At 36.4% G+C, this 24,904-nt stretch overlaps 2 protein-coding genes across 5 annotated transcripts in view; both read right to left on the reverse strand.

Moving 5' to 3' along the window:
• raver2 (ribonucleoprotein, PTB-binding 2) overlaps nucleotides 1-6,519 on the reverse strand; it is an 80,865-nt gene extending 74,346 nt beyond the window's left edge. For 2 of the 4 annotated variants that reach the window (XM_067374693.1, XM_067374694.1), the window contains exon 1: nucleotides 6,196-6,450. In XM_067374693.1, the coding sequence (XP_067230794.1) occupies nucleotides 6,196-6,447 (252 nt within the window). In that variant the 5' untranslated portion in view covers nucleotides 6,448-6,450. Of the gene's footprint in view, nucleotides 1-2,860; nucleotides 2,891-6,195 lie in introns of all 4 variants that reach the window. The other 2 variants (XM_067374695.1, XM_067374692.1) reach the window with 2 other exon arrangements.
• A 5,900-nt stretch (nucleotides 6,520-12,419) lies between these two features.
• The window catches only part of cachd1 (cache domain containing 1), an 81,723-nt gene continuing 69,238 nt past the window's right edge, over nucleotides 12,420-24,904 (reverse strand). Inside the window, exons 21-27 of the mRNA XM_067373498.1 lie at nucleotides 24,401-24,487; nucleotides 23,584-23,700; nucleotides 22,831-22,982; nucleotides 22,389-22,550; nucleotides 20,466-20,543; nucleotides 17,672-17,773; nucleotides 12,420-13,798 (exon numbers count right to left, since the gene is read on the reverse strand). Coding sequence (XP_067229599.1) covers nucleotides 13,551-13,798; nucleotides 17,672-17,773; nucleotides 20,466-20,543; nucleotides 22,389-22,550; nucleotides 22,831-22,982; nucleotides 23,584-23,700; nucleotides 24,401-24,487 — 946 coding nt within the window. The 3' untranslated portion in view covers nucleotides 12,420-13,550. The remainder of the gene's footprint in view (nucleotides 13,799-17,671; nucleotides 17,774-20,465; nucleotides 20,544-22,388; nucleotides 22,551-22,830; nucleotides 22,983-23,583; nucleotides 23,701-24,400; nucleotides 24,488-24,904) is intronic.

A 24,904-nucleotide genomic window follows, 5' to 3' on the forward strand; every position in this document is an offset into this window, starting at 1 on the left:
TCTATATCCTTAATAATATGTAAATTCATTTAATTTACTGTTTTAATTTAATGTTATTCTGTTATTTACTATTATTTACTCTTCATAATGTTCAAACTGGATATAATTGTTTGAGATTTTCATTGTTTCACTTTCATTGCATTTTCTGTATTTTAGAGAGTCTGAGTTGTCTGCTGTCTCCTACCACAACAGGGCTGGGTATTGACACAATTTTCATGATTCGATTCGATTTCAGTTCACATGCTTGCGTTTCGATTTGATTCGATTTGATTCCGATTATTTCGGATATAGTATATCAGATACAGTACATGGCAAATTTTCTAGAGGAAAGAAATCTCTCAACTAATGCTGTAAACTACACTTGGGAGTCAGTTAGTACTACATTACTATAATATTGAAGGTTAAAATGAACTTATTTACATACAAACACTTAAATTATACTCATGATGAAACATGATGAAAGTTAAGTGTTTGTGCACACAGGAAAGCCAGATAGTGGGGTGAGACATGAAAACTCTTTTCTTTGTGGTGATCTGAGTCAACAGCCAAGGTGATGAGAGGTCAGGACAGAACTGAGAGAAATTGAAACCAGACAGAAATTAATCTTCAGAGGGAAGGGGAAGGAAAACAATTTATTCTAGTGAGCAACACTAGGTAAACAGTAGGGATGCTATGATCAGGATTTTTGCATACGATACCAACAACTGATTTTTGTCATCAGGATCAGCCGATCTCGATCATTCAAGTTTTATATAAGTGATATGTAAGCTATCTGTTGTCGGTAACTCCCTACACACGTTTTTAATGATTTCATGTGATTTCAAATGACTGATAACTCTACAAAAAACCAAGGTATACCATCAAGTTCATGGTCTCATTTGATACAAAACCTTTCAAATTTTGAAGAAAGTAGATTATGATCATGATTGGAAGTTCTTATGTTAAACACTCATTTGTACTTTAGAGAGGTTTTCAGACTTTTAATAAAAAGGGTCCCATGGTTCCAAATGCCATACCTTTTGATTGCTTTGATGTCAACACAAAATTTGACCCAGATGCAGTTGACATGACTGTGAACAAGCCCAAACTTGCAAAGCCCAAATATTGCATCACTTTTTCTGTTTTTTTCTTTTTTTTTTTCTTCACAGTTTCCATTAGCTAAACTTTCAAATGACTTTGGAAAACAATGAGTCATGGTCACAACACGATCGGATCCCGGAAGTCATATAACTTAAGCCAAGCATCTTGTCATGTCACTCTGTGAGGATTTTCTCAAGATCTACGAATGATGTTATGTTGTGTGTGGGCTCATTTGAATCGAGACAACCAGCTTCAAATAAAGGCGTATGATTTACTATGGTTTACCATAGGGCTGGGTATTGACACAATTTTCACGATTCGATTCGATTTCTATTCACATGCTTGCGATTGGATTAGATTCCGATTTCGATTCAATATCGATTATTTTGGATGTAGTATATCAGATACAGTACATGGCAAATTTTCTAGAGGAAAAAATCTCTCAACTAATGCTGTAAACTACACATAGGAGTCAGTTTGTACCACATTACTATAATACTGAAGGTTAAAATGAACTTATTTACATACAAACACTTAAATTACACTCAATGATGTTATTTATAATAAATAAATTTTAGAATTACATAATCATATTTCTACTCCAATTCATTTTTTATTTTTTTTTTTTTTTTTTTATATATACACATTTAAACCATGGCTGTCATAACTGTTTTATTCAAACATGCATTAAATATCGAAAAACAATAAAAATTATAATGAATATGTAATGGTGCTTATATTTATCAGAATGTTGCTCTCTAGAGTTAATTTTTCTAGATGACTAACGAGTTAATGGTCACTGAATATGGTTTTTCTGAGGTAAATGTGACGTTACGTGACATTGTTCACAAGCTGTTTTATTGATGTCTTTCCGCGGTTGAAACACTGATTGAGCTATTACACAAGACATGTAAACACCATAAAGAGCCACATTAAAGAGCGCCAAAACGGTATTTATTTTTTGAATCTCATAATAAGATGGACGCCATTTGAAATATGAGACTTTGCTTCATATCAAAACTAACAAAGCACAAAGATTATTGCAAAGATTATTGGTAAGAGGCGCGCTACATATTCTGTTCATTCATGAACTGAAAACAGACTAATCAATTCTTGGGATTTAAGAATCAATATCGGTTCGTAAAAATAAGAATCGATTAAAATCGAGAAATCAATATTTTTTACCCAGCCCTAGTTTACCAATTTTTCACATTACAAAGTTACAAAGCAGAACGTGGCGCAAAAGCCTTATCTGCAGGGATGCTCCAATCAGGATTTTTGCAGCCGATACCGATTGAATGTCAGCGTTTTTTCAGACAAGTAATACCACAGACGTTATTCATAGTAATGCTATAGGTTGTTTTAATTTAGTCAAATAAATAAGCACAACAAATATTAATTTTACAATAAACTTTATAATAGGCCTTTAAAAAAAGGGCTTCTGCAAAACACTATCCATATTATGATACTCTGGCTTATTAAAGAGTCTACAAGACTTAATGTTAAAATGAACATAATTATAAGGTGTAATTAAACATTGTCCAATATGTGACTGAGGACAAAAACAAACAAAAAGACTGCAACTCCTAAATGAATAAAATTTGTAGACTGATACAAAAACGATATAAAACGATATTCAGCAAGTGCGGAGTATTTGTCTCCTTCCTACATCCTACTTAAAAAGGTAAGGTCTCTTTATAAACTGAGTTTTTCTGCATTTTAGGAAGTCTATTTCTCTTTTCATTCAAAACATATGTGGCTGTACTGAATAGTCACTCACCATCAACACTCACGTGCTAAACTTCAAGCACTAGAAATAGAAATACAACATAAATAGTATAAAGTAATCAAATGTACAAAAACAGTGCATTTACAAAATCTTTACAAAATTTATTTAATAGCAATGAGAGACTGTTTGTTGAACATAAATGACTATTACTTTTTAGTTCACTTTAACACTGAATGCACTGTTTACGTTCACTTAAGACATAAACGACTGTTTACGAAGATACTCGCAAAGACTATCATTTTGACAAGTGTGTGTATTTGACTGTTTAAGCCCAGTAAGATAAGTACTCGCACGCTGTATGAACAGCAGCTTTATGTGCGTGCGTTCCAGGTGTGTGTGCTGAATGCGCTCAGAACCGTCTCTCGCACATATCAAATGAGCACTGTTTCACTGCTTACTGTGCTCGAGTGCCGGCTTTCTAGAGACTGTGTAGTAACTTCACACTGGTGATCACATGACTGCACTAAATTAATTAAAACTAAAATAAAAATGAATAAAACTAGACATATTTTTTTAAAATAAGTTTTTAAACAAATGACAAAAAAACAACAATTAAAACAAATTACTAAGCTAAACTAATTAAAACTTTAAAATGAAAAATATATAAATATAAAACTAATAAAAAATAATATAATATAAAAATCAATTATTAATAAATAGTAAAAATATTAATAAATAGTATATTGATAATAAAATAACATTGAAATAAATACGTAAATAAATAAATAAATGGTAATAGTTTGACAGATTTAAATTAAAAAAGTTTTAAAAATGACAACAAAACAACAAAATTATTAAAATAAACTAATTAAAACTTTAAAATTAAAATGAAAAAGAAAAAAATTATATAAATATAAAAATAATATAATATAAAAATTAATTAATAAATAGTAAAAAAAAATAAAAATAAATAGTATCTTGATAATAAAATAACACTGAAATAAATAAGTAAATAAATAAATGGTAATAGGTTTGGACAAAAAAATTGTTATTCAAAAACTTTTACATATATATATATATATATATATATATATATATATATATATATTACAGTCAAACGAAAATTTATTCAGACACCTTGAACATTTAATTCAATAATAGTTTATTACCTATGGTTTAAAAAAAAATAAAAATGGTAATAAAATATGACAAGATCTCAGAGTTGTTGTCAGAAAAGATTAATCTTAATTATGTCAGATAAAACTTAAGCAAAACATGGTCAGGTCAAAGTGTCTGAATAATTTTTGGTTCCAAATTTTTATCGGTTTTACTGGTAGTCCACTGTATGAAGAATTTTTGGGTATAATATGTCACAGTTTACTTTATTTTGCTATCCTCACTTACATAAATGAAATATAGTGTCCTGCACCGACTAATAACAATATATAAAAAATATCAAACACGTGTGAACAATGTTTGGTTTGACTGTATATTTTATATATACACACTTATATTTATTAATTGTTTTGTTGAGCATTCAGAGAGAACATGCACCTACATACTCCAATGCTGAACATCTGCTACTGACACCCAAACCAACAACAAACCTGTGGAAGAGTGGACAGAGCTCAACAGTGGGGAGTGGGTGAGATCACCCAAAATATGAAGCGCACCAGATGTCACCTGACAAAGAGCTAATCAACATCATTTCTGACATTTCTCCTGCCCCAACCTGTGACCGACCTGCTCCTAAATTATTCAGTGTAAGGAGCGGAGTGATTGTGTATGTATGAATGAGGGACACAGACAGAAAGAGAGAGAGAGCTGCTTTGCCTGACATGTGTTCTTAGTGATAAGCCGCTACTCTGTGACCTGGACACAGCGGTGGTGTGCACCTGACACTCTTCTCCAAACTGTTACTCACTGTCGTGCTGTCTAAGGTTATCGGTGCTCGTAATACAAAATGCAGTACGTGCTATGTTAAATAATAATAGTATGTTTAATAACAATAGTATGTCAAAACAATTAATCATATAAAAGAAATCTGCTATTGCACAAGATATTCATGACAACCTTACAAGTGCATGTTTTGTGCACTGTTGAAGTGCAGACATACAGTGCGGTGGCGTCTGTTCAGCAGGTATACTAACAATTGGATATTAACTGCATTCATCTCCTCCTGAAGCTGGGGAAATATTACACCTCCCTCAAGGACCCGGGTATCCGACGTGTTTACTGACATTAATAATGTGGGAAAACTCTGTAGGATATGCCATCGGCAGCAGCTACCTCAGCTCGTTGAATATGAAAATCTCCCACTCAGAGTTCAGCTCACCGCTGTGCTGTTCTCCCTGCCTGAACGCCCTCAGCCGGATCTCAGTCAGTCTGTCTGTCTCCATGAGCAAACATGCCTCAAGACAACGTCTAACCACAACTAGGCAAATCAATAAAAGCAGCCCTGTGCACTTCATTAATAAGTAAACAAGTCATATTTAAATATCTTAACAGTTTTAATAAGGAACGACAAAGCATATAACAAATCATTAGGTATAATTTGACAAAACACACAATCTAAAATAAATAAATAAAGACCATTAGGGCTCATTCAAATGTTTTGTAGTGAGTGTTAACATAATGCATTTCTTTCGAAAGAAGTCCATTATATTAACATGTACACGGAATATATGGTTTGGAGTTAATGAAGGAGTATTTTAGTCGTATTAGTAATGTTGTAGCGGTAAATAAGACAAAAAGACTGATTCAAAACTGATCTGGATAGAGACGGTGAGCAGCTCGTTTTCACTCGGATACAGAGCGCGCGGTCATTCAAAGGTGCCGTTGGGCTGTTATTTTACTGCATAATTTCCGCTTATTTGTTTTCGTTTCACTTCGGTGGGGATTCACAATAGAAATTTTGTTGTTATTTTAAGGCAGATAACGTTTTGGGTCGCGCGCAAACAGTTACACCTTCAGGTTTTCCGACGATGAACGTAAAAGTTTAAGCAATTATCTATTCATTCATCTTTCAAGGGCACTTAAAATGAACTGTTTGCGTTTACTCGGCCAATATCCATTTTCCAAAACTAACAATTGTTTTAATTTAACTTTCTAGGAACTTATGTTTTTCATTTTATTTATTTTTTTTATTTTATTTTGGCTCAAACATACCTTATACATCGTAGCGCTCGTGCGCGCCGTGTTAAATTGTCTGTTTATATACGTTAGATGTGAGAGCATGAAATAATAAAAGCTGTTATGTATCTTGACAAACAACCAAACATACTTAATGCTATAAAGAAAAGCCCTTGGAAAAATGTTTATTTTTCTCATGAACTAGTGAGTAGTGAAACTTTCACCTGTCAGGCTGATGTATGTAAATGCTCTACCTGGTTAGTTGTATCCTGTGGCAGGTTCTTAATAAGGATCTTCCTCCTGTTGCTCAGCTCTCTGCGAGTTTTCTCCAGCCGTTTCTCGATTTCCTCGGGATCAAGTTCGGGTAGATCTCTTAGGATGGTGATCCCCTCGGATGCTGCGTCCTCTTCCTGTCGGCTCGCGGGGCTGTCGGATTCTGGGTGAGGTGAATTTTCCCGCTTTATCGAGTGCACGTTCGGCGGCTGGATGGATGAAGCTGCCGCCATTTTGAAGCGCTCGGTGGAAAGTGAGTCGGAGAGAGCGGATAGGTGGGCGTCTGTGCTTTGAGTCAAACCCATCGACGGCACTCTAGAAAGTAAGTGTGGATGAGCCCCGACACAGTACAGCTGGCGACCTCCACCGATGGAAACTAAACACATTCTGAATATCAGTCTCTTTTTTGCCTTATTACCAGGACAGTGTGTGTGTGTGTGTGTGTGTGTATATTATATATATATATATATATATATATATATATATATATATATATATATATATATATATATATATATATATATATATATATATACGACAAGTAAATAATAATAATAAAACAGTAACACTATAACAAAACTCTGTAACAGTCTGTGATAATGATGTAATAAAATAACATAGTTCTAGTGTGCAGATCTTATTACGTAGTGTTATAACAATTGTATATTAAAAACATTAGCAATATTTAAGTAAATCTAGTATTTTTTTATTTACTTTTCGTGCAAATCATTTATAAGCACAGTTAAAGTCACTATTAAATTAATGGAATGCAGTATTTATTATAAATAATTTTTCAGTGTCTATCATTATTGCAAGGACGTCTCTTCCCTAATGACGTGTTTTTCGTTGTGAGGGCGGGACAACCTGTCAATCAAATGAGATCACAGCAATAGCAAATGACAATGATTCAATCAATTCCCGATGGATAAAAAGTCCCGCCCTGCTTTTTTTTTTTTTTTTTTCTTGTTAGAGAAGCTGCTTCACTTGATTATATGTCAAAATACAGAAGAAAAGACTTTTGCAAATTCTGTTTCATGCCAAATTTAAAGGAAGGCAATTTAGGTAGGTTGAAGAGAGTTTCAAGGTAGGTTGAGAGAAATCAATTATAGAACTGGTCAAAATATTAAAACATGTACATCTTCTGTGGAATCAGAACCAAAAAATGTTCGTCCAATCATTGCATTCGGCCCAAACTCTGACTCGGATTTTTGCATTTCTATGTCAACGCTATCAACGCGGAAATGAATCTGCAGCAGTCAGGTGGTAAAAGTAAGAGTTCTGTAAGTTGTTTACATTCATTATTATTGTAATGTAATGTGCTTTGAGACATGAGGTAACTTAGGCCGTGTGTCCATCAGAGCATTTTTAGCCAGCTGAAAACGCTAGGCGCTCTGCTTAAAACGCCCGTCTGTGAGCGCTTGAGAGCGCTTCTGCAGTGCAGCGTTTTTTTTCCGTTGAGACGCTTTGTTGTTATGATACGGAATATCAGTTGGCCAGTGTTGTATTTGTCCCGCCCCTCCTTCACTCTGATTGGACGGCTGGCTAAAAAGTGACAGTGATGAGTGCAGCGTTTTACTCAAAGCTGAACATTCTTCAACTCGAGGCGACCTGTAAAAAATGCGGAGCTCTCAGTGCTTGAGCATGAAAAAGACGCTCAGCGCCTCGTTACGCTCTTGGCGTTTAAAAAACGCAGCGTTCCCATTGAAAACAATTGAAAAAGTACGCTCGGAGCTGGAAAAAACGCTTAGGTGGACACACGGCCTTAATGCTGTCTCGTGATGCTTTGCAGACTCTGCTGTGCGCGTTCATGTCTTTTGGAGGAGGCGTGGCTTTGGAGAGCACTCTGAAGGGAGGGTGGGATCTCAAAGCTAGCTTGCTATTGCTAGCCTCTCCGAAATTGCCTACCCTACCTTTAAGGTGTGATCACAGTGAAATTTCAGCAAAATTTCACAGGCAAAAAAATGTCGATTGTCTATGTAGTGTGTATAAAAGTACAGTTACATGTAACGTTGTTCCGTACATTTTTGTGGGCGAAATCCAGTTATTTCAGTTCATTTTCGTGAACACAGAAGTCACTCAAATCAAGAAGCTTTCTGTTGGTCAGTGCAGCAAATCCATGTGACAAACTTGAATATGAGCAAAATCTGCATGGGGGAACTTTTTCGCCCACACACAAAACTCCTGATCGTATGGATTCATATTTAAACAACTGGACTTTGCCAATCAGTGTATGACCACACATTATTCCAACCCAACCTCACGGCAATTTGTACGTATTTTACGAGGTGGCTAATTCATACATTGTTTGCTAAATCGTACGTATTTTACGAGTTGACAAATTCGTATGAACTCATACAAATGACCTAACCCAAATCCCGCCCCTAAACCTACATGTCACTGGGGTTTAGACAAATCATACGAATTCGTACGAGTGAGGTCGTATGAATTCACACGAATTAGCCACCTCGTAAAATACATACAAATTGGTCGTGAGATAGCGTTGGATATTCAATACAACAGTAGCTTATTTTGGCAGAAAAATGAATTGCCGTTTCCAAGAGTGCCGTTCAACTTTTCACTTGTGTTTGTATTATTCAACGACAAGTGACTTTCATTATTGAATCATTCACTCAACCGATTCGTTCAAAAATACAGATCAATTTAGGAATGAAACAGCACTGCTGTGTGTTGCTCTGAGATGCACAACCCTTTTCAGTTTTTCATTGGAGTAAACATTGTGTCTAAAAATGTAAGTTATTTAGTATTGTTTATGGAACTGTTGCATGAAAGATTAAATAAACTGTATGGACAAGATGACATTTATAGCTAAAAAAAAAAAAATCATTTAGTCTGTATGCGTGGAGAGATTATGTATGGCAGAAACATCTAAAGGCATGCCTGCGGAATATCGTGCATGCCTGACAGATCTTTTGACACGTTATACACTGGGTCTGGTGTGGAATGAATGACTTACGCCGTCTCTCGTGGGTGTGCTAAATGCCATCTCCTGGCAGACTCCATCACAGGAGTCCTTATAATGTCCCTGAATGAACGCTTTCAGTTTCAGCAGCTACACATCCCACATCAACAATATTTACAGACCATTGCGTTTGACTCCTTAAGAATGAGGATAGCACATTGCTCTGAATTTGATGGGTTTTTTTCGACACGAGAACCATTCTAATAATAACAATTGAAACACTTTTATTTAGCGTGAAATGTCCCATGTAATTTTGGACATTGCTGTTTAAAGCACACGGAAATGTAAAATATAGCCTATTTCCAAATAAACCGCGACTGCAATGCTTGATAAGTATTGCCAGTTTAATGAATCCGCGGATTAATGAATCCATCATTGCACAGTTCACATCAGGGTGGGCTGGGATGGGAAGTTTCAGAAAGACCCTCACATTTATGTGTTCATCTGAATTACCTGAGCATGAACTGAAGCAGTGATTCAGCGCGTCTCTGAGTGGGAGTGAGAGAGAAGACCAGAATATTTCAATGGCTCAGAAAAGTAGTGCGTGGGCGCTCAAGCGAGTGTTGGAGCGGGCAGATCGCGCATCTGGGACGCGCGTGTGTTTATGTAAAGGGGTGATGGGAACCTTCAACTCCTCACCGCGAGCTGTGCTGAGTGCGTAGTGTGCGTGGGCGGCGGTATCCGAGTCGTGTGTGTGTGTGTGTGTGTGTGTGTGTGTGGTCTCAAGCATCGCGAATCCAAGGGCGATTTATTCATTTATGCGCGACTGTCTGATTTCACAACTGATACATACATTATTGTGAGCACTGTAAAGTGAGAGAACAATAAGTAATTAAACTGAACAGTTTGCACATCTGACAGGGTACGTTTGACTCGCGGTATGAAAGAAACATTTGAGAAGCTCCTGGAAACTTGAGAAACTGGTTTTCTTGAAAGCTTCGACTAGCGATGTTCGGTGAACAAAGGATTCTTTCGAGTCGGATTCGTTTCAGTGAATCAGTTGAACCCTGTTCATTAAACCGAACGATTAGTTAATGAATTGGTCTGAATCGGTGACTTATTTGGGGTTTGAGTTGGTCTTAATTAGGCTATAGCATTTTATTATGTATTTAACATGTAAAAACCCTTATAAATGTAAATAATGTTAAAGGGTTAGTTCACCCAAAAATCAAAATAATGTCATTTATTAGGCTACTCACCCTCATGCTATTCCACACCCGTAAGACTTTCGTTCATCTTTGGAACGCATATTAAGATATTTTTGTTGAAATCCGATGGCTCAGTGTGGCCTTTACAGCCAGCAATGACATTTCCTCTCTCAAGATCCATTTATGTACTAAAACATATTTAAATCAGTTCATGTGAGTACCATATTAATATTATAAAGTGACGAGAATATTTTTCAAAAAAAAAAAAACATAATATCGACTTATATAGTGAAGGCTGATTTCAAAACACTGGGAGGCATGTGATGACTTTGCCTCCTCACAATCTTTTTTTATGTGTGGATGTAAGGATGAATCGTTGTCTTTTAAAAGTACACTGAAACACAGAACCGATTAATGAAAAAAAGTGATGCTGTCCCCCATGGTACCAATTTAACAGAAGTGCTCCACTTTTATGTCAACCTCACTGTGTAGTCGCACCTCACGTTTGGGTTAAAATTATCCACCAAGGATCAACAGTGCCGTAATACTTTTTTTGACCTTGTATGCAAATCCCAGGCAGTGAGCAAGGAATTCCCTGCACTTCACATGACCTTATTTGCCCATTATGTGCATGTGACTGCACCCAAAACTGTAAATGTAGGTCAGAAATGGGCTGATGATGTCACAATGGAGCAGACTCATATGTTAATCCTGCCCTGTAAATCCCAATGTTTTGCTTCATTTACACAGACAATTCACTGTATACATGTGCAGTGATATTTTAAAAATAAAACACACTCAACATTATTTAACCTGAAAGAAATCTCTTTTACAATGTTTGTGGGTTATGATGAATATACTGAAAGGAAGTATACCATATGGAGCACTTTAATGCAAATGTTTTGCCATAAGTTGTAATGTTGATGATAATTATTAATTGAGTAAAAATATTTAAAGGACACCAGGGCTAGTTGTCAAAAAGGGGGGTGTTTCCGTTTCATTACCAATAGAGTTCAATGGGACTTACGACCATAGCTGACTAATGATGCTTTCGGGAAACACAGAGCAGCTGACACTTGAGATACTTCTCAGTAACTATAAGGTCAAAAGTCCAGTTGCACAAATGTAAGTTGGTTTGAGAATAGCTCAAAACATTAATTTTAATTTAGCAGAAAAGCTTTTTAACAGGCAGATTTCCCCTAACCCTATATAATGTGCAAAAATCAATGCATTTAATCAACTGAATCTTTTTCATTGTCAATAACATTGGAATGTTTTTTTTGTAGCCAAGACTTTAAGTCATGTGCCTACACAGAAATTGATTTATTCAGTAACCCCATCCTATTCACTGGAGTAAAAAGTGTGACAACTAGCCCACAGTCCTCCTGGGGTGGCTGATTATGTTTATCCACTAAGTATTGAAGTTACTTGTTTTGTAAGACATTTTAATAAAGCTAATTTGGGATCTTTTCATTTGACACTAAATGCAGAACTGCATATTATAAACATAAATGCCTAATTTTGCGTTATCATCACAGCAGATACCGTATGACCAGACTGATCGCAGCCACATTCAAAGTAGAACAGTTTATCACATTTATCCTGAAACATATCTGAATATCATCTTTAACGTGTTATATGACCAAATAGGAATGATAGCTGCACACTGATTAAAATCTAAGCACATAAAATATGATTCATAGATATGATTCAGCAGTCTCTAAGGTATACTTGCTTAAAACTGTCACTGTAACAGATTGAGGTTGAAATTTCACAGGGACATGGCTGGACAGAACTAATGTACCAGACTTCTCTATCATAATGTGTGAAAAGTTGCGTTTTGCTTGTGTTTGATCGGATCATTTGACTCATGATTTTGGCCATGATTTCTTGTCACAGATAAATTAAAATAATAAACTATGCATTAGCTATTTCTCCCACCCAAATCAATGTAATGTAAGAGCCTATGCAGAAAAACACTACAGCTCCCATAAACCTAACTCGATAAACATTGTCAAAATAAAACACTTCTGACGAGAATAAAAGATTTGTAGTGTATGACACATTTATAGCTACTTTGTTAAATTTTAGATGTATATACACGGTATATCATTTCATTCTGAAAACAATAGACACAATCCCTCTAAAATCAGGCAGTTGAGTAAAAGTGCACATGGGTTTAGAAGGATCTGAAAAATATCATGGCATTCCATCAATACTGACTAAAGACTTAAAAAAAACGACAACATTAATGGAGACGATCCATCTGTGGCATCACACATCCATCGCATTCGCACACAACTACGTACACAAGCACCAACACATGCACACTCAGTTTCTCTCTCTCTCTCGTACACCAAATGTAAAATAATCAGGCAGACAGAAATACGACGAGAGCTTTTACACACAGTGGCAGGACTGAGCATAGTCTCTCTCTCCCAGTCATCTTTTAAAAATTTCAAATATCCTGCACTGGGTTTGTAGCCCAGAGCACCTTGGTCACATTGCACAGTGTCTTAAAATTCACCATCATCTCACACCGTCAAAACAAACAAACAAACCAGAGAGTGACAGCTCATCAGAATACAGCACTTTTTCACGTCTCCTTGATGTGCAGCACAGGCATTCATGTCTATTGTTCCTTGAAATGCTTTGTTTACTCTCCCCACAAGAAATTCTCATGGCATGCGTGTGACTCAAACGTGCCATGAATCGAATCCTTCAAGGCTGCTACGCAGTCTAGTCAAGGACAAAACCAGGGCCGGGTCCTAAAATGGGCTCCACAGGCCGAGTAGAAAGCTGACAAATTCAGTCAGTCAATTTCTCTTTTTTTCCCATTCATTTATCTCCATCTCCACTCCTGTTAAATAAATAGTAAAAAAATAATCCTTTCATCTTCATTGTTTTTTTGGAAAAAAAGAAAAAAAAAAACAACATAAGGAGCTTTGTATCGTATATGCACCTGCCAAATCTACTCCCTAATGACCTCTACAGAGATCAAATGTTCGCCCCCATGGTCACCAAGCACAAAACACCTCTGACCATCATCGGTGGATGCCCAGGAAGAGCTGGGAGTTCAGGTTCTCTCCTGATTTTGGAGGATGCAGGGCCCGACTGGAGGGCTTGCTGATTTTGGGGGTGGTGGGTGAAGATATCAGTGGCATAAAAGGCAGGTTTGGCGGTTTGTTTGGGGTCACGGTGGGCAGGATCAGCACTCGGCATCCACGCTGTGCACGGTGACGGCCGCCTGGAGATGGTGCGTGTGCAAGTGCAGGGGGTGGTGCGTGTGGGGGTGCCTATAGGGATGGAACTTATGGCTGAGAAGAGCGGCTGTCTGCGGAGGCGTGTCCAGGTCGAGGTCCTCGTCGTGATTGCCCACATCAACGCCCGCCGACAGAGGATCGTTGTTGCAGGGCGGGTTCTCGCTGTCCTCCTGAGGGCTCATGGTGCTATAACCTACATATAAATAGACATGGACACACAATCAATATTATGGGAAGTTTCAGTATAAATGAACTTTGAACCTAAAATGTTCTACATGTAAAGCTAACAGTTTTTTTATTTATTTATCTCTAAAACAAGAGTTGGAGAAATTTAAAACAGAGTTTTGTAGAAACTGCAGATAGAAATCCTGAGCACTTTAGTCCTTCATTAAACTAATCATCTCATTGAATCATAATCCATTCTAATCTCTCACTCCACACCAAAAGGAACATAATCTTATTTTTTCCATAAGAATTATATGAGTTCCAAATCTGATGCAAAAAAAGTAATTAACTCATGATAAGAGTACTACATTAATAGAGTCATACATAAAAAACAGAAATGTTGTGAAATATTATTACAGTTTAAAATAACTGTTTCTGTTTTAATATATTTTAAAATGTAGTGATGCAAAGCTGAATTTTCAGCATCATTACTCCAGTCTTCAGTGTCACATGATCCTTCAGAAACCATTCTAATATGCTGATTGGCCAGGCTGTCATACAAAGAAATTATGAACATGCAAAGGGCTTTTCACACTTGAAATAAGTAACACCCTGGGTCATTCTAAACCCCAAGTAAACGCAATATCTTTCTTCACGTTTCACACTGCTCATAATTTACCTGGAGTTAACAATTAATCATGGATATTCATAAACTGACATTTCGCACTGTACTTTCCTAAACCTTGGGTTAATATTCTTATTTGCGGTGTCAGTGTCATTGATTGGATAAACACAGCACATGGCCTGTTTACATAGCTCTAGCACTGTGCATCCTCGTATTGCAGACTGTGCTATCGAGTTTATACTGAATGGACATTATGGACTATAAAAAAATGAAAAATGAAAACGGTCTCTTCTTCACTGAAATTGTTGTGCTTTCTGTCAGCATTTGACATTTTTCCTCTCAAATGCTGAATTCACTGTTTGTATACAATGCGCACTGTTTCTGTGACTGTCCAAAGCAGGCAAATATGAGTACAGACAAATATTATTGTTTCATAACCCCAGGTAAAAAGCCTAAGTGTGAAATGTTCCTTTTCCCGGGGTTAAAAGCGGTTTTTAGAATGACAATAACCCTGGGTTAAAGGGTTAGTTCACCCAAAAATGTAAATTCTGTCATTTGTTACTCACCCTTATGTCGTTCCACACCTGTAAGACCTTCGTTCATCTTCGGAACGCAAATTAAGGTATTTTTGTTGAAATCCGATGGCTCAGTGAGGCCTGCATAGGGAGCAATGACATTTCCTCTCTCAAGATCCATAAAGATACTAAAAACATATTTAAATCAGTTCATGTGAGTACAGTGGTTCAATATTAATATTATAAAGCGACCAGAATATTTTTGGTGCACCAAAAAAACAAAATAACGAGTTATATAGTGATGGCCGATTTCAAAACACTGCTTCATGAAGCATCGGAGCGTTATGAATCAGTGTGTCGAATCAGCGGTTCGGAGCACCAAAGTCACATAATTTCAGCAGTTTGGCGGTTTGACACGCGATACGAATCATGATGATTCGACACAGAAGAATCATAACACTCCGAAGCTTCCTGAAGCAGTATTTTGAAATCGGCCATCACTAAATAAGTAGTTATTTTGTTTTTTTGGCACACCAAAAATATTCTCATCACTTTATAATATTAATATTGAACCACTGTATTCACACGAACTGATTTAAATATGTTTTTAGTACATTAATGGATCTTGAGAGAGGAAATGTCATTGCTGGCTATGAAGGCCTCACGGAGCCATCGGATTTCAACTAAAATATCTTAATTTGTGTTTTGAAGATTAATGAAGGACTTACGGATGTGGAACGGCATGAGGGTGAGTAATAAATGACATTATTTTAATTTTTGGGTGAACTAACCCTGTAAGTGCAGTGTGAAAAGTCCTCGAACCAACAAAATATCAATATCTGATTATGTTGTAGTCAATGTATGCTTTTTCCTGAGCTTTTTGTTTTTCTACGCATTTTTTTTTTTTTGCAAAGTAAAATAAAACCTGTAGCTGTAGTTTCACTCACTTTTTTGCCATGTAATTTTGTCAAATAAATAAATGCTTGTCCCTCATTTTTAAAATATTTACAAATATAAAAAAATTTACTCATATTTTGATGGTTTAATCAAACAAATATCCCCTCGGGACATCATTTTAGTAACTGCAAGTAAACACTATGAACAAAAAACATTATGGATCAGGGATACAAATAACACTGTTTTAACTAGCGCAATGCAATATTATAATTATAAAAACAGCTATTTGTTATAAATGTACTGACACAGTAGCAGTACTGATTATAATAATTATCAAGTTGTGGAAGTTGTGGTGCAGAGGAATGACAATAGTGCAAAGTGGTGTTCATGTTATTACCAGTTTTACATTGAGGAACAATATCCTGACGCCTACTTCCTACTACTCCTATTATTATACAAGCAGTTTTAAATATACAGATGTGAGAGACCAAATAGAATATTTCTACTTTCAAAATAATAAGCAATCAAATAAATAAATACATAAAACGTGACTAAAAACTTGATGGTGAGAAACTTGGAAACAATTGGTGACAAGTATGAATTTTAACTTAAAATCCTGATGTTGAACAAAGAAGCTCAATATCAATGTTATTTGTCAACTACCCAAATCCATTTTCCTCTGTCAAACTGCTACAGTTCCTCTTTAGACAACAATGCAAAAGACACAAAGATGAACGTGAAATAGCTGAAGCAAATAACAGTTATGTCATTCTGACAACTAAATGTATGGTGGGAAAGAATCGTGCAATGCCTACTAAAACTCGTGTAGGAAACTTGTGAAACAATCCTAAATTAAATGAAGGTACAGTACAAAGAGCACAAAAAAGACTGGTCCTGCTGTCAAGTGGCCAAACGTCCAGCCACATTTGACATTTGAAACAGGATCGGAGGTAAAAAGAAAGGTCAAAAACCTCTTATGATCCTGACTTTGATCAATGTTTGCATGAGCCGCCTCAGAGCCGATCTGGAATCAGCTTTGAAAACTCTGCAGTGAGAATGAAACAGCTAGGATACTGATTCTGGATCAGGCTCTATCCCTAAACATATCAAAAAGCCAAGCATTCAAACAAGTACTAAAAAGCATCTTCCTGGCAGTAAACACGTCTCTGTTTAGAGAAATTCTTTAAACCTCGTTTTACAGTGAGAACTCTTATATCTACGTTGCTTCTGGCGAAAACTGTGTGTTGGTGGAGCGGTAATGAGTCAGAGCGCACAGGAATAAGCTTCAGCGCTGTGTTTCCGAATACACACGCACTCAAAAGCCAAATCGATATCGCTTTTAAACGACCCCTTAAGCTGGATGACTGAACAGGCGGTGGGAGGCGACCTTTAACCCAGCCAAATAAAAATACAGGGAAAAAACTTCTGTACTTGGTCTTTGCCACCTTTAACTGTTCTCAAATCTCTCAATCTACCTACTATGCTGCCTTTCTTCCTCCGGTTCTCTCATTGCACCTCTCCTTGTGGAATAGGGCTGCCCTTTCTCCTCTTGCTGCTTACACAATGATCTCCAGAAAGCCTCATCCCTGAGGGGCAGCAGATTTAGCATGCACTGTAGACTCCGTGTAACCCAAGCCTGGAGCCGCCAATGAAATAGATGCTGAACACAAGCATACAATGAGCTCCTGGGGTAGGCTTTGCTTTATTTCAATAATAACACTCACGATATATTTTCAGGTAAGAAATTTGATGGTGACGCCTTTGAATTTTTCTTTGACCCTTGTTTCAAAAGGATCTTTTCAAACCTACTAATATCTTTTTTTCCTTTAGAATTTAAAGGAAGAGTGCACAGACACATGCTTACCGTGGTCACTTTCTGTCCCTGACCGGCCCCAGTATCTCCGCCGTCGTTCTGGACTGTGTGTGTGCCTCTCAATAACAGCAGCAATAAATCGAGTGTTACTGACTGTAGAGAGAGAGAGAGAAACAGAGCCAAACGGTCATATAACAATAAAACACTTGGGTCTGAGGCTGACCAGAAAGAGCACAGGAAATTTAAAAGGCAATAACACTTGTAGATATTTCTCATATAAAAGGTTATACCGAGGATGAACTCGGTAAACAATGAGGAAAAACTCAAAAAGATGTCTAACTTTGACTTCTAAAGCACCATATCACCTCTATGTGTGTGTTATGAGCGGTGTCCAGCCACATTTATTAATCACCCTCATGTCGTTCACTCACCCGTAAAGTGCCCAGAAAGGTACTAAAGACATATTTAAAACAGTTCATGTGAGTTCAGTGGTTCTATCTTAATATAACGCAACGAGAATACTTTTATCTAGTGATAATACATTATCTAGCGATGGCCGATTTCAAAACACTGCTTTGAATCTTTTGTTTCGAATCAGTGATTCAGAGCGCCAAAGTCACGTGATTTCAGCAGTTTGACACACGGTCCGAATTACTAATTCGAAAACAAAAGATTCGAAGCTTCATGAAGCAGTGTTTTGAAATCGCCTATCACTAGATATTGTTGAATAAAGTCGCTATTTTTTTTTTTTTTCGCAAAAGTATTCTCTTCGCTTTATAATATTATAAATTAAAAAATATGTCTTTAACTCTGAAAAGTATAAATTAACTTGCTGGCTGTAGAGGCCTCACTGACCAATCAGATTTCATCAATAATATCTTAATTTGTGTTCTGAAGATTAACGAAGGTCTTACGGGTGTGGAACGAGACATGAGGGTGAGTAATAAATGATATTATTTTAATTTTTGGGTGAACTAACCCTTTAAGCATCATGAACTAACAATGAACAATTAATGCAAAATGTATTAATCTGTTCCACATTTCAAGTTGTATAAATGAATATTAATGTATAATAAAAAAAAAAACAATTTAACAACGAACAGTACAGTATATTTATAACTGAACAACTCAAGGTTATTAAATGCCATAAACAGTTGTTCATTGTTTGTTCAAGATGTCTTTACAATGAATTGAGTAGGTTTGTAAAAAGTGACCATATTTTGTGTTTTAATTAACTAATTCTGCATATGCACGAACACAGTTCAGAAAAATGTTGCCAAACTATTTTTAGTTAGCTCAATCTACACCGTTTATGGCATAATGATGATTACCACAGAAAATTATTTTGATATTAAAGGGATAGTTCACCCAAAAATGAAAATTTGATGTTTATCTGCTTACCCCCAGGGCCTCCAAGATGTAGGTGACTTTTTTTCTTCAGTCGAACGCAAATTATGATTTTTAACTGCAACCGCTGCCGTCTGTCAGTCAAATAATAGGAGTGATTGGGAACTTGAACAATAAGAGTCAAAAAAACTTCCATAGACAAATCCAAATTAAACCCTGCGGCTCATGACGACACATTGATGTCCTAAGACACGAAACGATCAGTTTGTGCGAGAAACCGAACAGTATTTATATAATTTTTTACCTCTAATACACCACTATGTCCAACTCCGTTCAGCTTCCGGCTAGTGAGGTCTGATCGCGCTCTGACAACGGAAGTGATGTCTTGCGCTCATTGAAGTATATGGGGCGAGACATCACTTCCGTCAACAGAACGCGTTTTTTGACCTCACTAACTGGAAGCTGAACGGAGTTGGACATAGTGGTGTATTAGAGGCAAAAAATTATATAAATACTGTTCGTTTTCTCGCACAAACCCATCGTTTCGTGTCTTAGGACATCAATGTGTCGTCACGAGCCGCAGGGTTTAATTTGGATTTGTCTAAGCAAGTTTATTTACTGTTAGAGTAGAAGTTCCCATCCACTGCTATTATTTGACTGACAGACGGCAGCGGTTGCAGTTAAAAATCATAATTTGCGTTCGACTGAAGAAAAAAATTCACCTACATCTTGGATGTACTGGGGGTAAGCAGATAAACATCAAATTTTCATTTTTGGGTGAACTATCCCTTTAACCTCAGTTTGTAAAAAAAAAATCCAATAAAATAAATGGACTGACAGTTATGCACTTACAATTATTGCCCCTTAGACTTCCACTGGAAGTACCATTCTGTATATGTTTTGTCTGTTTTTACAAACTGAATTGATAGTAAGAGCATTAGCACACATATTTCCTCATTTCCAATTCTTTCCACTGATAATCGGGATTATATCCATACTGACTTTTACTCATTCATTTCGATTTCTTACAGTTATGCATAGGACAAAATCTAATTGAAGCAACTCATGATGTAAATCAGATGGTATGGAAAATGATTCTGATTACAAAATGTACAACAGAACAAGAAAGCCGATCAGGAAGACATTATCATATTGTCACTTAAGATGAGACCAATTACGACATCAGACTAACCCACATGGCTGTTTGAGGCAATTATCAAACAAGAATGGCACAGTACCATTGTGAGCATGAATGCCCGCTTTTTACTCTAGGAGAATAAAACAGCACACCATACACAAAGAATTCAAGGATTATCATTCATTTGGTGCCTGATGCATTGAATCAGTGAAAAACAGCATTAATGGTACAAAGTATAATACTGCAGATTTTGATGTACATAAAAACCCTCAGTGTAATTACTAATGCTAAAATGGGCATTCAAGGTTTTCTGTGTTAATTTGTGTGAAGCTGTGCCAGACAGGTAGGCGGGTATCTTACTTATTCCTCTGTCTTCGTGACTGTCTTCATCTCGGTCATCTCGCTCGTTGTCTAGGTTGGACATCCGCACAGACATCTCTGATGAAAGAGAGAGAGAGAGAGAGAGAGGGAGACAGACAGGCAGAGGAAAAGATTAGAAAGATGGAGCAACCCTGAACACATTTGATGTAATATATCTTTGCCTTCTCTTTTGGTCCGCATTCTTTGTGGCATTCAAAAAATGCCCATGAATGCCAATCAGATATTGAAAAACTGAAGGGAGCCAATTCAAGGGGATATAACATTATAGTCTATTCAATTCAAAGTCTATTTAAAAAAAATAGTAGCACTTCTCAGACTGATTCAAAAAGTTTCTATTGCACCTAACCACAAAATATGCATCCTAGTCATGCACATATAGAGGCTAAATTGGGATCATTAGGGAGCAAGTGAAGAGAGAATTCAACTCTTTAAATTACTTTTATAACCTTCTAAGGTTCTTTTAGTGGTCAGCTATGCTTTAGTATCTCATTAGCACAGGGAGTAGCACACTTTAAAAGTGCACTCAATATTATTTCCCTCATTAAACTGAGTTTTACTTGCTCTGCCTCTAAAAAGACTTTTCTTTTCAGGCTGACGTCACCAGAGTCTTTGTCAAGAGATCACTTTTCACCTTCTAATCAATTCTTGATTTATAAAGTCCAAGCCTACATTTTTAATCCCTGAATATCCTGTTTCACTCTGAATATGTCACATAATGGAAGTAACATTGGTTGTCATGTTGACTTCAATAATCTTTAATACTGATTCTTTATTATCCAATGCTACTGTAAAAACTAACAGTCAAATTTACTAAATAAAGCTCAAATATTACTTAAAGTTCATTGTACTTAATAGAAAAAAGTTACGCAAACTCAAAACTGATTAAGCAGAACTCAAATGGAATGAGTTACAGCATATTTCTAGTTCTCAGCATGCTTTGCTTCCAATTGTTAAAGGAAAGTACATGTTAAAATTAAGTGTTATTTATATATTTTTACTCGAAATTAATATAGGGAGTAATCTGTTAGTGTTTAATGTTATGTTATGTTGTGATTTAAAAGGTTTTCTGTTAGGTCGAGAATTGGCCAAATACATTAAGACTATTGGTGCGTCTGAAATCGCATACTCTCTGATTAGGTACTACATTTAATTTTGAACATATTTTGTGACGTTTAAAAAGTATGTTCTATATAGTATGAATATAGGTACTATGAATGAAATTTAGATATTCTATATCCACCATGTTGCGTAAATTCATTGCCATACATTAAAACCTTTCCCGTTGCCTCATGGGATAGTAAAGTGTCCATCAAATATGCACTTCAGTATCTCGGAGGTAGATGTAGGTCATTCAGGTACTCTTCGATTACTCTTTTTCGACTACTATGTATTCGGACATACTACTCTGTTGGTGTACTGTATTTTTGCATACTATATGGTAGGTAAGTATTTGATTTCGGACGCAGCGTATATGTTGCTTTATTTAAAAAGCAATGGCTGTGCACTCTTCAGCACAGTTATATAATCTCTGTGTTAATTACTGTACATGCAAGTGTGCTTGTGCTAATTAGCAGTGAAAGATTAGAGTTAATTTAAAGATTTTTTTTTATTTTTTAATGCAATTTAATTAAGTTTCAGCTACATAAAGTATTTAATTGGAATTATAGTTAATTTAACATTATGTGAACTTAAATGTAATACATTCACAGCACACATAAACATTAGTTTTTAAACTTAAATGATTTAAGTTGGTTTCCAAAATGGTTTGAGTTACCTTAACTCGTTGGATTTAACAGTGCAAACTATTAAAGTAAAACAATGACAATAGATTCAAAAAGTATTTCCCAAAAGCCTCAGGTAAGAATAACTTTCATTTTCAAGACTCAGTGTGTCCAGACTCACCCTGTGCGGCCAGCGGGGACATGTGCTGATGGCTGCGACGGTGGATCTGGTGCCTGTAGGCATACACAGCCAACACCAGCACCATGATACAACCCATAATCCCTCCTGCTACTGGCCCCACGGGTGCACTCTTGATCATGTTCAGCGATGCCAACTCCTCGTCTGCACAGAGATGAAGTAGCACAAAAATAATTCTATAATGAAATTAAATTATAAAATACAGCACACACACTTGCAAAGATTCTGCAAATGTGTGACTCATTAATTCTAAACTTCTGTGTATATCTTTCTAAAACAGCAAAACTAAAAAAATAAAAAAAAAGAGAGAGAGAAACAAACTAGTAGAACAATCCCTCTGCTATTTACCTACATATGCTTTTATAAACATAAAATATATATTAATAAACCACAATAAGTGTGACTATAAGTAGTGGTAGCTCACCTAAAATGCCCAGTCCATCCACATAAGGACTCTTGGCACCCACTATCCCTCCAAAACATTCCTTCTGCAGGGCACAGTAAGGCTTATCCAGGTGGGTCTTTCCATCGCTGTCCACAGTACACCACTCACAGTCCAGAACACCAAAACAGTCACTGAAACCCAAAACATACTTAATATATATAACATACACTACCGTTCAAAAGTTTGGGGTCGGTGGCATTTCATTTAGTTTATTAAAAATACAGTAAAAACAGTATTGTGAAATATTATTACAATTAAAATGAACTTTTTCTATTTTAATATATGTAATTTATTCAGGGATTGGCAAAGCTGAATTTTCAGCAGCTATTACTCCAGTCTTCAGTGCCACACAATCCTTATATAAAAATTTATAAAGTAAATATTTATTTATTTTCTTATTTCCAAAAATTGTGAATATGCATTAACATCTAGTAACACAAAACACAGTTTTGTGGTTCTTTGAGTCTACAATGAATGAAAGCAAATCATTAAAATGTTCCAACACATAACAAATGAGCTATTTGTGTGTCTTTGATTCGTCAATCTCTAATATTAGCTGATGTTGCCTGATCTTGAGAAACACGCATGCTTTTTGTTCTGGTCAGCAAATGTTGTGAATAAATGATGCGAGATTAGCTGTGCTGAGTGAAAGGAGAATCATCATTACTCTCAGTGACTCTGTGATTCTGTTGAGGGCAGTCTGATCCCAACTGATATAGTATATGGCCGTACCTGCTGGTGAAGCGCTGGCTGCATCTGGTGTTGATACACTGAGGCAGAGTGTCCTGTAGACTGGGCTCAATTACAGTCAAAGACAAAGGCTCCTGGTGCACGTCGCAGCTCGGGTTTCTGCACACACACACAGTAGTAAGGCAAGCTAAGTCAGTTAGGCTATAAACACAACATGGAACTCATTAAAAGTCAAAGCTATTTGTAATTACTAACAGTCTGGCAACAATGTAGATAAATGATATTCAACAGACAACAAATAATGAACAATTATTATTGTTACACAATGAATAATACCCAGACTTCTTTTTACCATACAGCCCTTTTTAGTAAAGTATGGATTTATCAGTATTCAAGTGTACAATTTTTCACTAAAAATGAACAGATGGCGCAGTGACAGAACGGTAAATGCCTTGAGATCTCTCAGCTGGGAATAACGCGACAAACCTGAATGTGTCTAAATGTCTATTGAGGAACAATTCTGAGCTGAACGGCTAATTGAGGACACAGGTGGCTGGATATCTATTCATCGTGACAAACAAGAACTTGATGAAGTGACATGCAGAAGTGTGTGTTTGTGTGTGTGTGACTAAGTGTGATTCATTCCAGTGCATGCTGATGAGAATCTGGACATGTGGTCCAGTGATTAATTTTTGGATCATATATCGTCGCAGTCTATTCTCCAAGCACTTAAGGGGAAACCTTTGCATCCTAACACATTGTGTACAACATGTAACACGGTTTAAATTGCTTAATGTCTACTTTTACAAGTCTTTCTATAAATAATGCAAGACTGCCCTGTAGAGCAGCAGTGGTTTACCTGTTCTCAGCGTTGGTGAGGTTGCCAGTACATTCGTTCACCTCTAGAGGGCATTCACAGGGGCACTCACACTCATTCTGCTCCATTCTGAGGAAGAAAGGAATGGAATATACTGAGGAAATTATGTTTGAAGGTCTTTTAACCTGGAACTACCAACCTGATTATTATTTATATAAAATGACATAAAGACCCCAGAAAAGCTCAATTTGAGTGCAGCTTTTAGAACAAGTCTATCACCTTTTAAAGGTGCTAAAGAGGATGTTTTGTTTTATATATTTTTGCATTATTACTTAAAACTGTCTTTACTAACTGATAAAAGACTATTTATTAGGTGCACTGAAAGGAATAATATTAATATACATCATCTGTGCATGAGGTAGGGCCTTAAAAACATCAGCCAATCGTTTACGCGATCATTGTGTAAACGATTGGCCCTCTGGCTTGTCAATCACTGCCGTGACGTTCCTTGTGAGAGACGAGCGCAGCTGCACTCTCCAGTAACTT

Source organism: Chanodichthys erythropterus, chromosome 21 (genome assembly GCF_024489055.1).
Source record: "Chanodichthys erythropterus isolate Z2021 chromosome 21, ASM2448905v1, whole genome shotgun sequence".
Lineage (NCBI taxonomy): Eukaryota > Metazoa > Chordata > Actinopteri > Cypriniformes > Xenocyprididae > Chanodichthys > Chanodichthys erythropterus.